General features: G+C 39.2%; 1 protein-coding gene across 1 annotated transcript; it reads left to right on the forward strand.

The window, feature by feature from the left end:
• The first annotated feature begins 3,201 nt into the window (after nt 1–3,201).
• WSB1 (WD repeat and SOCS box containing 1) lies at nt 3,202–18,014 on the forward strand. Its single transcript, XM_002695638.7, has 9 exons — nt 3,202–3,523; nt 8,195–8,363; nt 9,410–9,678; nt 11,063–11,194; nt 12,408–12,508; nt 14,784–14,956; nt 15,705–15,818; nt 16,543–16,650; nt 16,891–18,014. Exons 1-9 carry the CDS (start codon nt 3,484–3,486, stop codon nt 17,048–17,050), a joined length of 1,266 nt encoding a protein of 421 aa, XP_002695684.2. The 5' UTR covers nt 3,202–3,483; the 3' UTR covers nt 17,051–18,014.
• The last annotated feature ends 280 nt before the right edge of the window (nt 18,015–18,294 follow it).

The raw sequence follows: 18,294 nt of genomic DNA on the forward strand, positions 1-18,294 counted from the left end.
GCATTTCTAGACAGTTCATCTTCAGCAAGACTACCATAGCCAAAAAGGGTTGCCTCCAGACTTTTCCTCTGGGCTCTATTTTTTCCTGTATGTTCTACAATTATCGAGGTATCTTTTACTGTTTATTAGTGCCCATGTTTATGTGTATAAATCCTGCTTCTCCAGCTAAAATTTGAGTAAATTCCATACTCTTTAAATCCAGGATCTCAGACTTCACAATCTCAAGATTTGAAACTCCTGCTCTCACACCCAAGCACTGAATAACTTAGCCTGAGGGAGTTGTAGCAACAATATTACAAAGGTCCCCAAAGCAAAACAAACAGGCACACAAGAAGATCTCCTATTGCATAAACAATGAGGCTCTTCTTAACTTTTTTGTTTGTTTGGTTTTGGTCAAAAGAGTCAAAAGACTGTGGCAATTTTTTTCATCTTTGAGATTTAACCATGCTAGGGAACAATAAAAAATACTGGGGAACAATAAAATATTTGGTGTTTTGGATGTTGGTTTGTTGTTTTGTTTTTCTGGTAGTGATAGGCATCAAACTTCTGTTGTACAATTATTAGTGTTGTTTTTTGTTTTTAAGTCATGTTTGTTATTTTAAGTTAATATTGTTTCCCTTTAGCTACAGGAAGGGGACACTTACGTTCTAGTCCCATCAAGTTATACATTGAGAAATAAGATCCTGCAAGAAATCTTCCTAATTTAAAGCTAATTTAGATGTTTGTAACTTCAGAGACTTGTGTAGATACATAGCTTAACAGCAACCCACCTAAAATGATAGCTTTTGGTGAGTATGGATTGTCCCAAAGCAGGCCACAATTTTGAATTGGACACATTCATGATATCAAGGGAAATACGAAGCAGTCCACTGTTCTGCACTACCAAGTTATTACATATTCTGAAAGAGGAAAGGAAAAAAACTCACCTCCAAATAAAGTGGAGAATGATGTGGAGAAAAGTTTTTTAATCTACATAGGAAAATATTATTTTATCATAAGGAAAAAAGGCAAGATGCAAATTTTATATTGTAGTCTAGTCCAAAATTCTAATTCTTTATATAGAAAATGGTTACTCTCCTTGAACAAAAGAATGTAATAATTTTGCTTCTCCTCTCTTATGCTTATGTATTTCCCTGAGGTAAAAGAAAATGGTGTAGAAAAACACACCCTTGAGAGAGAGAAATACATGAAAATGCCAGACTGTTCAATATAACATTTTGCTGAGATGTAAGAAAATGGAATAAGAGAGGATGTAAACTTTTAAAAGATTATATTTCAAGACAGTAAATGTTGGTTCAAAAATTTCAAAAGAAATGATATCCACATAAAAAATTATGACTAAATCAGCCTTAGTAGATAACCACTCAGCAGCAATGTTTTCGAAGTAACTCAAGAATGAGATTCATTCTTTTTAGTGTTGGATCAGCTTTGTTTTGGAAGTCAATGCTTTCCAGAGCTTTTCTTTATGATTTTGATTATACACATTCTTATGTTACTTAGTATCTGACACTTTGTTGCCAGACCCTGTTCTAAATGTTTTTTGTTAATTCAATTATTCAATTCATAATTTAATGAATTCAATTCTCTGAACCGTGAAGTTGGTAATATTTCCATTTTATAGATGAGAAGATTGAGGCATAAAAAGATTAACTAATTTGCCCAAGGACACACAGCTAGTAAATCTTTAAAAGACTAGGAGGAAATGCATCAGGATATTGATGGCGATTTCTTAGGGTGTGGGGTTATAAAGAGTCGTTAAGAGAGATGATACAAACAGCTCTTGAATCAAGCCACTGGCAGCTGTTTAAAAACACAGAAGACAGACTCCAGAACAGTTTAAGAGAAAATACTGGCAGGGCTTGTGGAGTGACTAATGCCACACGGGGAATGGCCGGAGTCTAAAAACACTCCAGCTTCTGGCTTAGGTGACTGGTTGGACGTGTTCACTAGGATAGGGAATACAAAAGATAAAACAATTTTGGGAAAGAAGACTCTCTAGGTTCAGAGTCCACAGGAGAGCCCTGCTGCTAAGTCGCTTCAGTCGTGTCCGACTCTGTGCGACCCCAGAGACGGCATCCCACCGGGCTCCCCCGTCCCTGGGATTCTCCAGGCAAGAACACTGGAGTGGATTGCCCTTTCCTTCTCCAATGCAGGAAAGTGAAAAGGGAAAGTGAAGCCGCTCAGTCGTGTCCGACTCTTAGCGACCCCATGGACTGCAGCCCACCAGGCTCCTCCGTCCATGGGATTTTCCAGGCAAGAGTACTGGAGTGGGGTGCCATTGCCTTCTCCGCCAGAAGAGCCCATTAAAGTGCAAATATGTCTTCCGACCGGAACCAACTTGGCTCACTGACACTTGCATCATCCCTGCTGTCGGAATGGTTAGCTGCCTCCCAGAGGCCTAGGCCTTGGGTGAAGGAGGAGCTTCCTCTGGGTAGATTCGGTGGGGCCTGCCTTGGCCAGTGGCCACGACACTGCTGACTGCCAGCCTCGCTGAAGCCCCGAGGAAGGCCCGGCCGCAGGGAGCAGGCAGCCAGGACAAAGGCCGCCCGGGAGGTCTCCCGCTGGGGCGGGACGCCACGCCATCCAGCCCGAATCTCCCTGTTCCTCAAGTCGGGTCACCTAGGCCCTTCCAAAAATCGCCTGGCTCACGTCAGAATGCTGGCGGCCGGACGAGTGGTGCATTGCGATGTTCCTTGTCTTCTCATTGTTTTTACCCGTGAAACCTCCAGTTCCCCAGCGTACAAAGGCCGGGGAGGTGGCCAAACCGAATTGAAATCTGAAATGTCTTTTTTGTTCCTTACAGTACAGTCAGTTTAAATTTCATGCAATCTTTAAGCTGTGGACTAATATGTATTATACAATTCTCGGTTTGCCTTTTCAAAGGTGCTTCAACTTATAAATATCAAGCTGGGACCCGGGCCAGGAAATCCAGACCGAGTTAAACGCACAGTCCGTAGGTTCCAGCCTAGCTTTGGGGGCCTTGGCTCGTGCAGCGGCCCCTCCCCCTCCTCCGCCCCCGCGCTCTTCCGGCTACCGGTCGGGTCCCCAGGACAACGCCCGCGCTCACCCGGAGGGAGGGCGGGGCGCGGAGCCGAGGCCGTCACGTCCCGAACGTCGAGAGGCGGGGAAATAGCGCTATGACGTCACGAACACCGCCCCCGGCTTCCAGATATCCCCCGCGCCGCCCGCCATTTTGTCTCCAGTGTCTCGTTTGCTGTCGGCAGTGTGGAGGGAAGTGTCTTCCTTCGTAGGCGGGAGGAAGGGACCAGCATCTATTGTCTGTGTTTAACTCCGTAGTTCGGTCAGAGGCCTCCCAGAGCTTTCCTGGGGCAGTCGGCAGGAGCCTCTGCGACCGTCCCGCCCCTCCCCTCTGTCCCCGGGACCGGGAGGGACCCAGCCCGCGTCACGCCCCTCGGCGCTCGCCTTTAGCCTCTCTGTCGTTGCGTCCACATCGCGCCCCCGGAATCAGACGGTATCCCATAGATGGCCAGCTTTCCCCCGAGGGTCAACGAGAAAGAGATCGGTGAGGAATGGGACGATGGGTGAGGGGTGCTGGCGAGCGCGCGGGGGCGACGGAGAGGCAGGGACTCCCCGGAGGAGGGTGAGTCTGAGGAAGGACAGTGAGTCGGGCTCGAGCCCTGGAGCGTAGAGGAAGGAAGCTACCCTGCGGGTGGGTGTCGCCTAGGGTAAATGGGATCAGAATTGAAACGGCGCCTACTGTGCGCTAGGCCAGGAGGGAGGCGGCGCGCAGAGGAGGCAAAAAGGACCAGAGAGCCGAGTGGCGAGAGCTGCAGGGATCGTGTGGCCGGGGCGGAATTGTTCCCCCCACCCTAGTTTTTTTCTCTGGCGGTCTGAGCAGGGCCGTTCTCCTGGATTTCTCTTGGTTAAGGGCCTGGGGCGTCGAGTGGGCAGGGGAGGGCTGGGCAAAGATCCAGGGCTCTTAAAAAGTTTCCAATGAAGAAAAGTATACTTGTCTGTTCCGAGCTATTATTAAAGGATGGGTCTTAGTGTATACGAACTATAAAGAGGAATGCAGCTATCAGCCTGGAAAAAATGTTTTTAAAAATGGTATGGTGTTCAGAAAGGCAGCAAGCTCAGGGGAGGAGACTCAGTTATCTTTCATATACTGAGGAGCGCAGGGAGGAGCAGGATGGTTGGGTGGAGTGACCGGAGAAAAGCTGGCTTACAGAAGAGCGAACTCTTGAAAAGGTTTTCTGGAAACTGGCTTAGTGGCCAAGCTGAAGACAGGCCAGTAGATGTTGAAGGTCCTGCTTTAGGACCTACCCCAATGACTCACTTGAAAGCACCTTACATTATCTAAATCCTCTCTTAAGGTAAAATACCTTAAGGTGGAATCACTTTAAGGGGAGTTGAGGTTTGACTGTTTAGTAAACATTGAACTTATCGTATTATATACGTTATTTAAATATATGCAGTTAAATGAAAATTGGAGGTAGCTACTGAGCAGAGAGCGTTTGCATTTCCTTGTTGTTCAACTAAATTGGTGCCTTTATTGAATATTTGGAGGAGGTTTTCTAGAGAAATGGAGAAGCTAAAGTAGCCAAAAGGCCCTCTATCCTGTATGTGGGTGAAGTTTTATACCTAGAGACAGCTATCTTAGAATTCTGGTCTTTTGTTCTTTTACGGATAAGGTTGACTGGCAGGTTAGGAGGGGACTTTACCCCTGGTTTTAATAACTATTTTAAACATACTGAGAAGACAGAATTCATGTCCAATTGTTGAACTGTGGAATATAGAACTCAAAATTTCTTATTCTCAGTCCAGTGGGTTTTTTTTTTTCTTTTTTCTACTCACAGTGACACTGAGGATGAGTGATTTGCCTTTCTTATATCTGTATTTTACTTCATCTTGAATCATTTTGAAAACTTTCCAATCCTCTCTTCTATGGATTCGACAGAGCTTCTTAGCGTACCAGCGTGAGGTGGAACCACCCACTAAGTAGCCTTTTAAATTATTATTATTTTTTGCATGTTTAAGTCTCAGTGTTATTTCTTGGTTATAGTGTAAAGTTACTAAGTAGATGCCAAATATCTAAAAGAACTTTTGCCTTTTGTAAACTTTTTTTTTTAAGTCTGGTTTTTTGTTTCTTTGTTTCTTTTTAAAATATATCATTTGGATACAAAGTTAAAACCTCTGTAGCTTTGTATCTATCAGTAAGGACCTCTGTTGCTGGTTTCTCAAATAAGTACTGAAAGAGGAGGCAAGATTCCGTGATTGATGAAAGAAGTCTATATGACAGGCAGTCACTGCCTAGAGCTACAGCCCTCTTTCACAAGGCTGTGCCACAGACCCTCCCTTTATGGTTATGAAATTGCAGGGAAGAATGCGAAGGAGCTGAATCTGGTTTGCTTGGTTGAGCAGTGACTCAGATGATGTGTGTGGTGTCGTGTCTTATGGCCAGGTTCCCTGGCAGGCAGCCTTTCCCTTATACCAGGTTGTTAAATCATACTGTCTTAGGATACTAACATGCAGCAGTTGCAGGTCATACACAAAAGTTCAAGTGATTTTTTTTCTTCATTATAAAGTTTGTGCTAGTGTATAATATTGTACCAGTAAATATTTAAATTATTTGGTTAAATGCAGTGATCATTTTATATATCTTGTTAGTAAGCAAAGAAACACAGTAATTATTAACTAAATACTTGTAATGGTATAGTGTATTTATTTGGCAAAATTTGTTGAGGGTGGCCCTATAAGTACATTCATCTAGTTTAATCAGAAGCTTTCTCTTTTTAAGAAAATGCTTGCATGTTTTTCAGTTGAATTTTAGAACTTGCATTCCTTATTTGTGAACTTTGATATTTTTTTCTCCTAAAATTTGTGGATTCTAAAAGATGTGGTTAAAGAGAAGCCCCCCTCCCCGCCCTTAAAAAAAATAGGCGGAGGTTGCTGATTGAGGGGCCAGGCACATAAATGATGATATAAGAGTGTGGGCTTGAAGGCATGGAGGGGAATAGGAAGCAGCAAGCCTTTTCTAAAATCACTTGTGTGTGTGTTGTTGTCTGACTGCTGCACAGCTTTGGGGATCTTAGTCCCTGCCTAGGGATTGAACCCTGGCCATGGCAGTGAAAGCCCAGAATCTTAACCCCTAAGCTGCCAGGGAACACTGTCATTTGTGTGCTTAAAAAATCATTCTGCAGGCATCAAGAGTGTCACTGGTTTGTGAATTGTATATTAAAGTCATGTTCCTGCCAATGAAATTGTTGCTGTTTTGATACAAGTGGGGCAGGGGTATTGGTGGGGGCAGTGGGGCAGGGCGGAGATCTGCTTTGATTAAATCACACCTACAATAATGTGTTTAATTGAAAAGGTTCCACTGTTTTAAGGGCCATTATTAACTGGAATTTATCCAGAACAGGATGAAAGTGAAGGTAGAGAATGGACTTGAAACAATGCAATGTAAGGGATGGTTGAAAACTCACCAGATTTTATCATGGTGAAAAGATTTCATTACTGATGTCATGGCTGTCTTCAATATATGAATGTCATGTGAGCGCAGGATCTCTTATTCTCTTTGATCAGACACAAGACTGAGTGGGCAGAGTGGCAAGAAGGAAGATTTTGAGTCATTAAAAGGAAATATTCTGATAATCTCAGCTATGCCAGAATAGGTGCATGTTTATATTTATGAGTATCACAGGAAAACAGATTTCAGTTTTGTTTTACTTTTTAAACCGTATCTCATTTGTTTAATGTGGCAAAGAATTAGGCAAGGAAATAGTTATATCACTTAAGAATGGGAATTTATACATGTGCTTTCATATTTGTTCAATAAACATTTGCTGAGCCCCTGTCGCATGCCAGATGCTGCGCTCGCTGTTGGCAAAGCATACGTTGAGACTGGATGTGTCACTGAAATGAGTACACTTTGGGGGTTTGCGTAAGTGTATCTGCTCTTGCAATAAGAGTATCAGTGGCTCTCATTTCAATCGCAATACGTAGACTACGTTGTTGGAAAGTTTAAGCCCAAAACATAAAAAATAGATTACAGGGTTGACCACAAAGCAAACCACAAAATAGATAACGGGAAACTAAACTGAAGGTAACTTATAACTGAAAAGGGAGAGTAGCAAAATTTAAATCAAGACAAACCCAAGACAGCATTGGTGACAGACTTAAGAAGATCCTTTCCCGGAATCGAGGAAATGGCAGCCACATTTGCATGTGCACAAAAATAAAAATACATGAAATTGTTCCATTTTTTTGTCCTTAAAAACCAAAAGAATTACTTCCATTTGAGGATGAGTTTGGTGGCCCATTAGGAAGATGCTGAGGACCACTATTTGAGAATCACAAATATAATGCATTTTATTTTATTTTTCGCTTGTTTGGCTGTGCCACTTGTCATGTGAGCGCTTAGTTCCCCACCAGGGGAACCTGCCCCCTGCGGTGGAAGTGCAGAGTCCTGGCCACTCTATCACCAGTGAAATCCCCATAATGCATTTTAAAGTTCGGAGGATTTTTTTATTTTTGTGACCCGAAAAAGATAAGCATCTTCTGGTCTGACTAGACCATTCATTTAATAGTGCTTCCTTTGAGTAGTGATATAATACTATACTTTATAGTGGATTATGGTTTTTGAAAGCGGCTGTTGCAGAAGATACTTTTCCTGTAGAGCAACTTTGGTTTCTTGCGTTTTAAAGGTTAGTAATTTGAAAACATAAAGGCAGGGGCTTCCCTGGTGGTCCAGTGGCTAAAACTGTGCTCCCAATGCAGGGGGCCCAGGTTCAAACTGGGAACTAGATTCTGCGTGTCTCAACAAATACGGGAGTCTCACACGCTACAACCAAGATCTAGCACAGCCAGATCCAAGGGAAATAAAAGCATAAGGCTGTGAAAGTCAGGACTTCAGAAATTGGCAGCCCTGAGAGATCATTACATTATTTTTATTTGACCAGGTTTTTTTTTTTTTCTTTAATTGAAACTTTCTTTAAAAGTTCTTGATTTGGGAAATTTTAGGAAAATCACTTCGCCAGAACTTATAAAGATGTTTATCATCATCAAGGGGTCTTCACGCAGCCTCTCTCTCTTCAAAGGGTAGAATGCAGAACTTGGTGCATAAAAAAGGGGGAAAAGTCAGTGGAATTGAGTGAATGCCACAGTAATACAGATGCAGTCTCAAATTCATTGTTGTTATATACAATGTCTTGTATTTTTTTCTGTTTTCTTTTAGTGAGATCACGTACTATAGGTGAACTTTTAGCTCCAGCAGCTCCTTTTGACAAGAAATGTGGTCGTGAAAATTGGACTGTTGCTTTTGCCCCAGATGGTTCCTACTTTGCCTGGTCGCAAGGACATCGCACAGTGAAGCTTGTTCCGTGGTCCCAGTGCCTTAAGAACTTGTAAGACTCTTCTTTTTTGTATTTTGTATCTGTCTGTAGAATTTACTTTTTTTCCGTGTGGACTAATACAATTATTTTGTTGTTTTATGTTATTTCTTTTGAAGACTGTTTTAAATGTGTTTTGATCATAAGCTGAATATATTTGTTAGAAAATCTTTATATATTTGTTAGAAAATCTGTGGAAAGAATTGTCTAGCCTTAATTGTATATTACAGAATATTTTCTCATATAGTTTGGTGTTTTTCTTTCCCATATAGTAAAAGGCAGATTAATTGTGCCTTGATAGTGTAGTTTCTAAAATGTGTGTGAGCCACCAGGGAAATCCCTGATGGCTCAGGTGGTATAGAATCTGCGTGCAGTACAGGAGACCTGAGTTCAATCCCTAGGTCAGAAAGCTCCCCTGGAGAAGGGAATGGCAACCCACCTCAGTATTCGTGCCTGGAGAATTCCATGGACAGAGGACCCTAGCGGGCTATAGTCCACGGGGTCGCAAAGACTCAGACTTGACTGAGCAGAGAGCACACGAACGTAGTATAGTTTCTAAAATGTGTGCGCTGAATTTAACATCTTTCCCTTCTTCTTGTGTCTGGTTCACCATCACGGTTTCATTCTTTCACGCCTTTATCACTGCTGATCGTTAACGGCATTAGACAGTCTTCTGGTGTCAGCTTCACAATGTGTTCTCAGAGTTTTTTGTTTTCTGCTTGTTTATACTTTTGGGTTAATGAAAAGAGTCCTAATTAATATAGGGTTCTACATCAGTAAGGATATATTGAAACACATTTGAAATGACAAAATTACAAATTGCTTTTTATTATTGAACTTTTTCTTAGGCACTGAGGATTTTAGTCTGAATTTATTTGGTCATGCCCACATAGCTAATAGCAGACTTTTCCCTTTCCCATCTATAAGGATTCCATTGTTACTCAGTATTACTATAATAATATGGAAGTTATTTTAGCAAACACTTATTATTTAGTATCCACAGGAGTCCAGAATAAATAATAACTAGATGACAATCTGGCTTTTTTTTTTTTTTTTACCAGTCTCTTGCATGGCACCAAGAATATCACCAATTCAAGTAGTTTAAGATTATCAAGACAAAACAGTGATGGTGGTCAGAAAAATAAGCCTCGTGAACATATTATAGACTGTGGCGATATAGTCTGGAGTCTTGCTTTTGGATCTTCAGTTCCAGAGAAACAGAGTCGCTGTGTAAATATAGAATGGCATCGATTCAGATTTGGACAAGATCAGCTACTCCTTGCCACAGGGTTAAACAATGGACGTATCAAAATATGGGATGTATATACAGGTATGAAGTCATAGTCTTGAAAGCAAACTCCATTATTTTATGATGTAAGCATAACTTGTAGACACTAGAAGAATACGATTTGAGGATTTTAACTTACAGAGAAGCAAGAATTGATCCTCTGAATCTGTCTTTATACATATATCTTTATTGGCCTAAACAGCATCTGCAGCTTTTAGTTTTAATTTAGGAAAATAGAGTTCATATTGCTTGATCACTCTTCAGAGAATATTATAGTAGGAAGGGCATGCCTAAGGAACATTTAGTTATCACTTGTAAACTAGTAATGTACTTTATGACTCAAATTGCAAGATGTTTTCTTATATACTTTTTCAATATATAATAGCTTAGAGGCATTCAAGGTAGATCTGGTTTTCAGCAATCATTATCTAGCCTCTGGAAGGCTTTAGTGACATTTTATCTAAAGTTTAACCAGGTGGGTTGAGAAGTTAAATTCTTTGGGCAGTTAAAAGTAAATATGTCCTGGGAATTCACTGGCAGTCCAGTAGTTAGGGCTTGGTGGGTGCTTCCCTGCAGGGGGCATGGGTTTGATCCCTGGTCTGGGAACTAAGATCTCACAAAACACGAGACATGCCTGCTGCACCCCCCTGCACGCCCCCCCCGCCCCCCAAAAAAAGTAAATGTGCTCTTCACTACCTAAAATGTATAGTTTCAGACTGTTAGTCTGTACTCCAAAATTTAAAAGATTTTTAAAAATGAGCTTTAAAACAGCATGTACATTAGAATACAGCAAGTAATATTAACATTGAGTGGGGATAATGAATCAGTAAATTTGATTGAATTCTGGGAAAAAGTTTACAAGGTAAGCACATCACTTTTCATAGAAAAACAAAACTCATATAGTAGATGAATAAATACTTTTTTTCACTGAGATTATGTTTGAAAATTTAGGCTGTTACTATACAAGGATCTTTTTTTAAAAAAAATTATTTGGCTGCATGGGGTCTTAGTTGTGGCCTGCCACGTCTTGTTCCCTGACCAGGGATCAGACCCAGGCCCTCTGCATTTGGAGTGTGGAATCTTAGCCACTGGGCCACCAGGGAAGTCCCACAAAGATTTTAAATGATGCAGATTTTCTTGATATTAAGTTGACTTGGTCCAAGAGTTTGTTCACATTTTGGAAATTCCCTTTTAATTTTTCTAATAAATTTAGGCTTTGGTATCTTTGAAATAATTCATTTTAAGACATTATAAATAGTGAATCTAAAGATGATAGTAAAAGCACACTAAAAAATGAGTCATTTTACAAAGGAGGTACCCATATTATTTCTATCCTTTTTTAACGATGAGAAACCTGATTTTTAAAAATATGAAAGCTGGTAAAAATTATTAACATTGCCTCTTTCTGACCTTCCATTGCATTTAGGAAAACTCCTCCTTAACTTGGTAGATCATACTGAAGTGGTCAGAGATTTAACTTTTGCTCCAGATGGGAGCTTGATCCTGGTGTCAGCTTCAAGAGACAAAACTCTGAGAGTGTGGGACCTGAAAGATGATGGTATGTCTGTCTTCTAGGCTGTGGGAAAGAATTAGTTTCTGGGTATTATTACTGAGATGTATTACAAACACTTGACGTTAAAAGTGACATGATCATAGTTGCCTTTTCTCTGCTTAGTCCTTTGCCCCCTTTCCCTGTGCAGATCAAACAAAACTGTAAATATGACCTGGAATAGGAGCCAGCAGTTACTCTAAACAATCTGATACACACGGAACTAACTACACGGATCTGTATCAACTATTTGAGGACAAAATCTATATCAGTTTTAAGGTTTTATTCGAGCTGGTTTGTGTTGGTTTATTTCCTTTATATTGGAGAAGGTTATCAACTTCCTATTTGCTTAGTGAAAATTTAAGAAGATCTTGATGTAATGAAAGATACTCCTTAGTAATTAATAAAATATAAATTCAAACATGATTTACACACCAGAATTTATAATATGTAAATACTAAACATAACTTGGAGAGGTTAAGTAAGAAATTATAAAAATAAGGGATTTACCCTCCAATATAGTAAAAGGAATGTCAGTGTCAAGTTTAGCTTTTTTGGAAACATTGGTAATTGTGGTGCTTTTACAGTTTTGGGGAATTTACCTTGTTTGAGAGGACCTGAGATGAGCATTTCTTCCCCCTTCTTAACCTCCAGTGAAAGAATTTAAGTTTTAACTAAAACCTTATATTTAGATCCATTGGTGCTCCACCAGCCTCAAGCTGGAAGTTGACAGGCTTGTTTAGACAAGTGTAGCTTAAATTGAGCGTAGTAGGAAACAAGACCCTCAGATTTGGAGACTTGTTTCGGCTTATGGGTCGTAACCATTACCTGATAGAACAATACACTGTTACCAAACTATGTGGCACCTCTTCTACATTTATCAATTCTCTAATTGCTTAGCTGTTAAGGGATCCCAAAAGTTTAAAAAAAAAAACAAAAACTAAGAGTCAGCTGACCTTTTCTTAAAGGGCCAGATGGTGACTGTCTAGGCTTGTAGACCATACTATCTCTGCAGTAGTTACTCTCCTCTGCTGCCGCAACAGTGGGCATGCTTGTGTTTCAGTAAAACTTAGGTGCAAAAATAAGCAACGGGTATATATTGCCAACCCCTGTTGTAGATCTGTAGTGTTTTAGATCACTGCCCCTTAGAAGTTTGTGAGTCTGCTATTTTTGAAATGCTAGTCATTTCCAGGGTTAACACAGATATTTTCTTTTTGTTCAGGAAACATGATGAAAGTATTGCGGGGCCATCAGAACTGGGTGTATAGCTGTGCCTTCTCTCCTGACTCTTCTATGCTGTGTTCAGTGGGAGCCAGTAAAGCAGTATGTGTCAAAGTTCCTGTATATTTATTGTGAATTGGATTGTAATAATGTATGCAAAATCATTTTAAATCTGGTAACCTATTAAGTCTGTGCTCGGTGTCTTAAATATCTTAAATGTGTTATTTCATGATGGGGGAGAATTTGCATGAGGGAAATTAAATAAATATAGTTACTGATTATTATAAAGTGAGAAATTTTGGGTTGCTTTAGTTAGAGATGATATATGTAAAATATGGGGTATGGCAATTTTATTTTTCATAAGATCTAGGAAAGTATATATGCTGTAGAAGAGATCTAGTCCAAATGTTAAAACATTCCCTTGCTAATTATTTTCTTCTCTGTTGTTCTATTTTTTTTTTTGGTCCAGTTTGCTGTTTAAAAAGTTTTGAGTCCCAGCTGGTCCTGGACATTTAACTGAAAAAAAGTAACTTAAAAATCTAATAAGAATAAAAATAACAGTCATGTATGTCCTAGAGTGAATTTCATCTAAATTTTATATGGTCTGTCTTGCATAGCATACCTGTAGACAGATTAAGTACAAAGTGACTCTTAAGAGAGTTATCCTTACTGATGGACCCTCCTTTACTCAGTTATCTACTAGCTCTGTGTTAGTATAGTTAAAGTGATCTTACTAGCTTCAGGTATTTATGAAAATGGTTGAAGTCCAAATAAATGTGATGATCACAATACACTTTGAATTAATGGGGGTGGGAGTCTAAATAAAATGGATTTTATTTAGCCAAGAAGTGTGTTAAAATGATAGTTGCAAATGTTGACAGTTTAGGGGGAAAATACTCAGTTCTTTAAAAATCATAAGAAGAGCAAAGCTAGATGTTGACATTGCTATTTTAGGCTGTGTGTTTTCCATATGCTTCTTGCTTTCCCTGTCACAGGTGGTGGCAGCAATATTGGTGTGATTGAGGTTATGCTGGCACCACTCGCACACAGGCGCACAATGGTGTTAGCTGGGCAGAAAGAGTGGCATCTCTGGCTACCGGGCTGGGGGCGACCTTTACCGTAGGATGAAGTAACCTTGCATTCGGCTGCAAGGTGTACTGTACGTACACAGGTGCTGGTCGATGTCCACTTTCTGCTTTTCTTTCTTTCTTTTTTTCTTTTTAAAAATAATTAAAAATAATTCCCCCCGCAGTGAACCCAACTGACTCCTCCGATGTAATTGATCTTCCAGTCTGGTGGAATTGGGAGTCTTAACATGTGAAACCAATTTAGTGTAATGTAATTGGCTTTCAAATGGTTTCTCTGTGCTATTTTTTGGAATTCATTGTGATACTAGAGATACCTTAAGTCTTTGATCCAACTGAAAGTTTGTATTTATTTTCTTTGGAAATAATATATTGTGTCTGTGCAGAAAAAAAGTAGCAAAAAGGATTGCTTTACTCCAAGAGGAGGAGAGTTTATCTTATTAGGATTGTTACAAACCTCTAAGCTGATGTTTAATATAACAGACTGAAGTAAACATTAGAGTCCTGTTTAGAGCTATTCTGCACAGTCTAACTACACTGATCTTTAGAATCTAAAACTATGTGTGAACTAGTACTAAAGTAACTTAAATGTTTTACACTTAAAATGACTAATGATTGTGGTCCGTTTGGGAAAAATAAGATTGGCAAATCTTGATTCACAGAAATGTTAATTGTATTATTTTTGTAAATTAGCATTTTCATTTTGTAATGTGGTTTAACATCCTTGTTGTTTGCCAAAGAAATTTCATTTGGCTGTGAAAAATTCTCTTTGCTTGCAGTATCTGTTTCTCTTCCTAGGCTCACGTTGGTGACCCAAGCCTATTGTAAACAAGTGATTATCTCAAAGGGAGATGCCAATGGAGTAACAATTTGTTAACCTTATATTTTCTGTCTGTATATTTTTAAAAAATTTGGTAGTTTCTGGAAATAAAAAAAGGGGTTTGTAGTACTTAACCCTATTTATTTTTATATATTTTAGTTAATTAGTTTTTGGAATAAATGGATTTCAGTATAATTTTGTGGTTAAGTTGCATTGCCTTTTTTGTGTTTAGGCTTATTTTTAAATTAACATTTAACCGAAACATTTGAAATAGAATTTGCATGTCTACTTTAATTAACTTAAAAACTGATTTTAATCTGACTATGACACTGAGCATATTCTTTTAATTATTCATAATTTATAATGTTTAATTTAATATAATCTTAATTAAATTTAGCTGTTTTAGTTTAAGATGTGCGATTTTGTCCTCTGCATGTCCGAATGAAGCTATAACATGTGCCTTTTCTTGCAGGTTTTCCTTTGGAATATGGATAAATACACCATGATACGAAAACTAGAAGGGCATCACCATGATGTTGTAGCTTGTGACTTTTCTCCTGATGGAGCATTGCTGGCTACGGCATCTTATGACACTCGAGTGTATATCTGGGATCCACACACTGGAGCCATTCTGATGGAATTTGGGTGGGTACAGCATGTATTATTTCAGTCTGTAATTCTTCTCTACTATCAGTGTAGTTTAAGAAGTTCCAGAGATGATCTGAATCATTAACATGTGACATCTAAACTTACAGTCTATTGTAATTTGAAATTTGGGTATCATTTATGCCCTTTAATCGGAGAAGGCAATGGCACCCTACTCCAGTATTCTTGCCTGGAAAATCCTATGGATGGAGGAGCCTGGGAGGCTGCAGTCCATGGGGTCGCTGAGAATCGGACACGACTGAGTGGCTTCACTTTCACTTTTCACTTTCATGCATTGGAGAAGGAAATGGCAGTCCATTCCAGTGTTCTTGCCTGGAGAATCCCATCGACAACGGAGCCTGGTGGGCTGCCGTCTATGGGGTTGCACAGAGTCGGACATGACTGAAGCAACTTAGCAGTATGCCCTTTAATAATGCATCTAAATTCTACCAATAAACTTGATTGTCTTGATACAGATCTTGTTACTTAACAGGACATGACTCTGTAGAAGTGGTAATTATATTTAGAGTTTTGTGTTGGGGAACCATAAACTTAGTCTTAAGAGTCTTAAACCACTCTAAAAAGGAGATTAGTAATTAGGTTTAAGTACTTCATTTAAAGTGGATCTGCTCCGTCTTCTCAATTGTGTTCATGAAGGCCACTCTAAACTATTCAAAGACTGATGTACAAGGTAGTTTTGTTTCTTGAGGTGACTCTCACTTGCCCTAAAACATGTCTTTTACTTCAGGCACCTGTTTCCCCCACCCACTCCAATATTTGCTGGAGGAGCAAATGACAGATGGGTACGATCTGTATCATTTAGTCATGATGGACTGCACGTTGCAAGCCTTGCTGATGATAAGTAAGTGTGTGAATTACAGCTTGACATATTTATTATTGTCTTTTAAAGATTTCCTTTCATTCTTCTACTTAATAAAAAACATTCTTAAGGATGAAAAAATCTTTCTACAGTTGGAGTTTTAATGACTTTCTATCTAGACAACACTTTGGGAGATGTTGGTGTGTCTTAAATATTGGCCTGAGTAGTATTTGTGTAAACTGAAGATAATAAGTGCCTTTTCCTGTGTTCTTTATTAACGAGTTCAGGCAAACTAGGTGCATTTTTAATCAGCTTTTTAGCTCAGCTGACAGGTTTCTTTTTTATTAAGTAATATCAAGGTTGAAACAAGGACATTGTCAAAGTGAAATAAATGGTAAAAACAGTCATTAGTACCTGCTGAAATTGAGACTGTAAGGATGAAATGAAATGTCACGTGTCTGAAATGTGCTGCTTTTGGTAAGAATCAGGAACTAGATGCAGCCATTCCATTTTCCCATACTTTAATCAGTGTGCCTGGATATGGCACTAAGCAATTTGGGAACATCGATGTAGAAAGTGACTCATTATGATCTTTCTAGACTGTTAAGAAACATGGGGAGAGTTATTTGCCAATAATCATTGTTTTCCTTTTTGTTTAGGTAGGTTCTGACTTAGCACAGAGTGGCATTTCTTTCTAAATTTTAAAAGTTGCTTTTACCTTAAATTTCCAACTAGATAATTATTGGACAATTTATTTCCTTTCTAGAATGGTGAGGTTCTGGAGAATTGATGAGGATTATCCTGTGCAGGTTGCACCTTTGAGCAATGGTCTTTGCTGTGCCTTTTCTACTGATGGCAGTGTTTTAGCTGCTGGGTAAGTGATTTTTCTCTTAAGAGGCAATTTAAGTTGGCTTTAGTCAAAGCAGCCTGTATGTTACTCAGTAAATTCCATAAGGGCTCTTTATAATACTATTGCAGGTCTCCTTAATCAGGTTTTAATGTGCAATTTGTGGCTCCAGCTCACAGCCTTGGTGGTAATTGTTTGAACTATGGGATGATGAAATACGTGGATTTGTGTGACTGAGCCTGTGATTTTTTGTTTGTTTCTGTTTAGGACACATGACGGAAGTGTGTATTTTTGGGCAACTCCAAGGCAAGTCCCTAGCCTTCAACATTTATGTCGCATGTCAATCCGGAGAGTGATGCCCACCCAAGAAGTACAGGAGCTGCCGGTTCCTTCCAAAGTTTTAGAGTTTCTCTCCTACCGTGTTTAGAGGACGCTGCCTTCCCTAGTATTAGGGACTGAACACACTTTACACAAACCTCAAGCTTTACTGACTTCAAGGTTTAGGAGATTTATTTAATTTGATACATTCTTGTATTGCATTTTGATCAATTGAGCTTTTAAAATATTATTTATAGACCTTAGAAATATTTCTGAACATATCAAATGTAAATTTTTTTTCTAAAATTTAACTGTGAAAACATATACATACATGTATATATTTATATATAAGCTGCTGTGTGTTGAATGGACCCTTTTGCTTTTCTCATTCTTAGTTTCAGCATGTATATGTTGCTTCAGTAGAGCTGCAGTATATATCTTTGCTGTAAAGTGGAAGTAACTTTTTATTATTCTGTAACACTGAGTTAGCTGGTAAGTACTAACTTAAGAAAGCTGAATTGCACCATACAAAATGTGTATTTGGTTGGGGGGTGGTCAGACAGCTGACCTGCAAGTAAAACAGCTTCTGTCGAGGGAAGGATTTTGTTTTTGTTAGGAGTGGCATCTGAGAGTTGGAGTTTGAATGTGACATTATTAAATTAAAAATAGGATATAACCAGGAAAAAGGCGTGTCTTTTTTTTTTTCCCCCCTAACTGTTGCTGCGGGCCTTAATTTTGGAAAGCAGCTTGCTACTTTAACCCCTGTGGTATAAATAAAGTACTATAAATTTTAGTCAATTTGAAAAATCCATCTACTGTATTATTGCTAAATATTTTGTTTGTACTAGGGGACAATTAAGACTGTGGTGGGGATTTGTTTTGTTTTGTTTATTTTATACACATATCCTATGTTTCTGCAGAGGATAATACTGGTGACTTGCCAAAGAGAAGCAATACAGTATATCTGCTTTTGCCTTCTGTAATTTATCTTACCTGCAGATATTAAGAATGTATGCATTATGTAAAATATATATATTTTTGTTGAGTTTTCTAATTAAAGACTTAAAAAACTATCGCAAATGTTTCTTAAATATGTTGGAAGCACCAACCACAAGCAAATTTAACAAGAGTAATGAAGAAATAGCACAACTATAGGACACTCAGTTCAGTCGCGTCCAACTCTCTGCGACCCCTGGACTGCAGCACGCCAGGCTTCCTTGTCCATCACCGACTCCTGGAGCCTACTCAAACTCTTGTCCATTGAGTCGGTGATGCCAACCAACCATCTCATCCTCTGTCCTGCCTTCAATCTTTCCCAGCATCAGGGTCTTTTCCAGCGAGTCAGCTCTGCAT

This window comes from Bos taurus, chromosome 19 (assembly GCF_002263795.3).
Source record: "Bos taurus isolate L1 Dominette 01449 registration number 42190680 breed Hereford chromosome 19, ARS-UCD2.0, whole genome shotgun sequence".
NCBI classification, from domain to species: Eukaryota; Metazoa; Chordata; class Mammalia; order Artiodactyla; family Bovidae; genus Bos; species Bos taurus.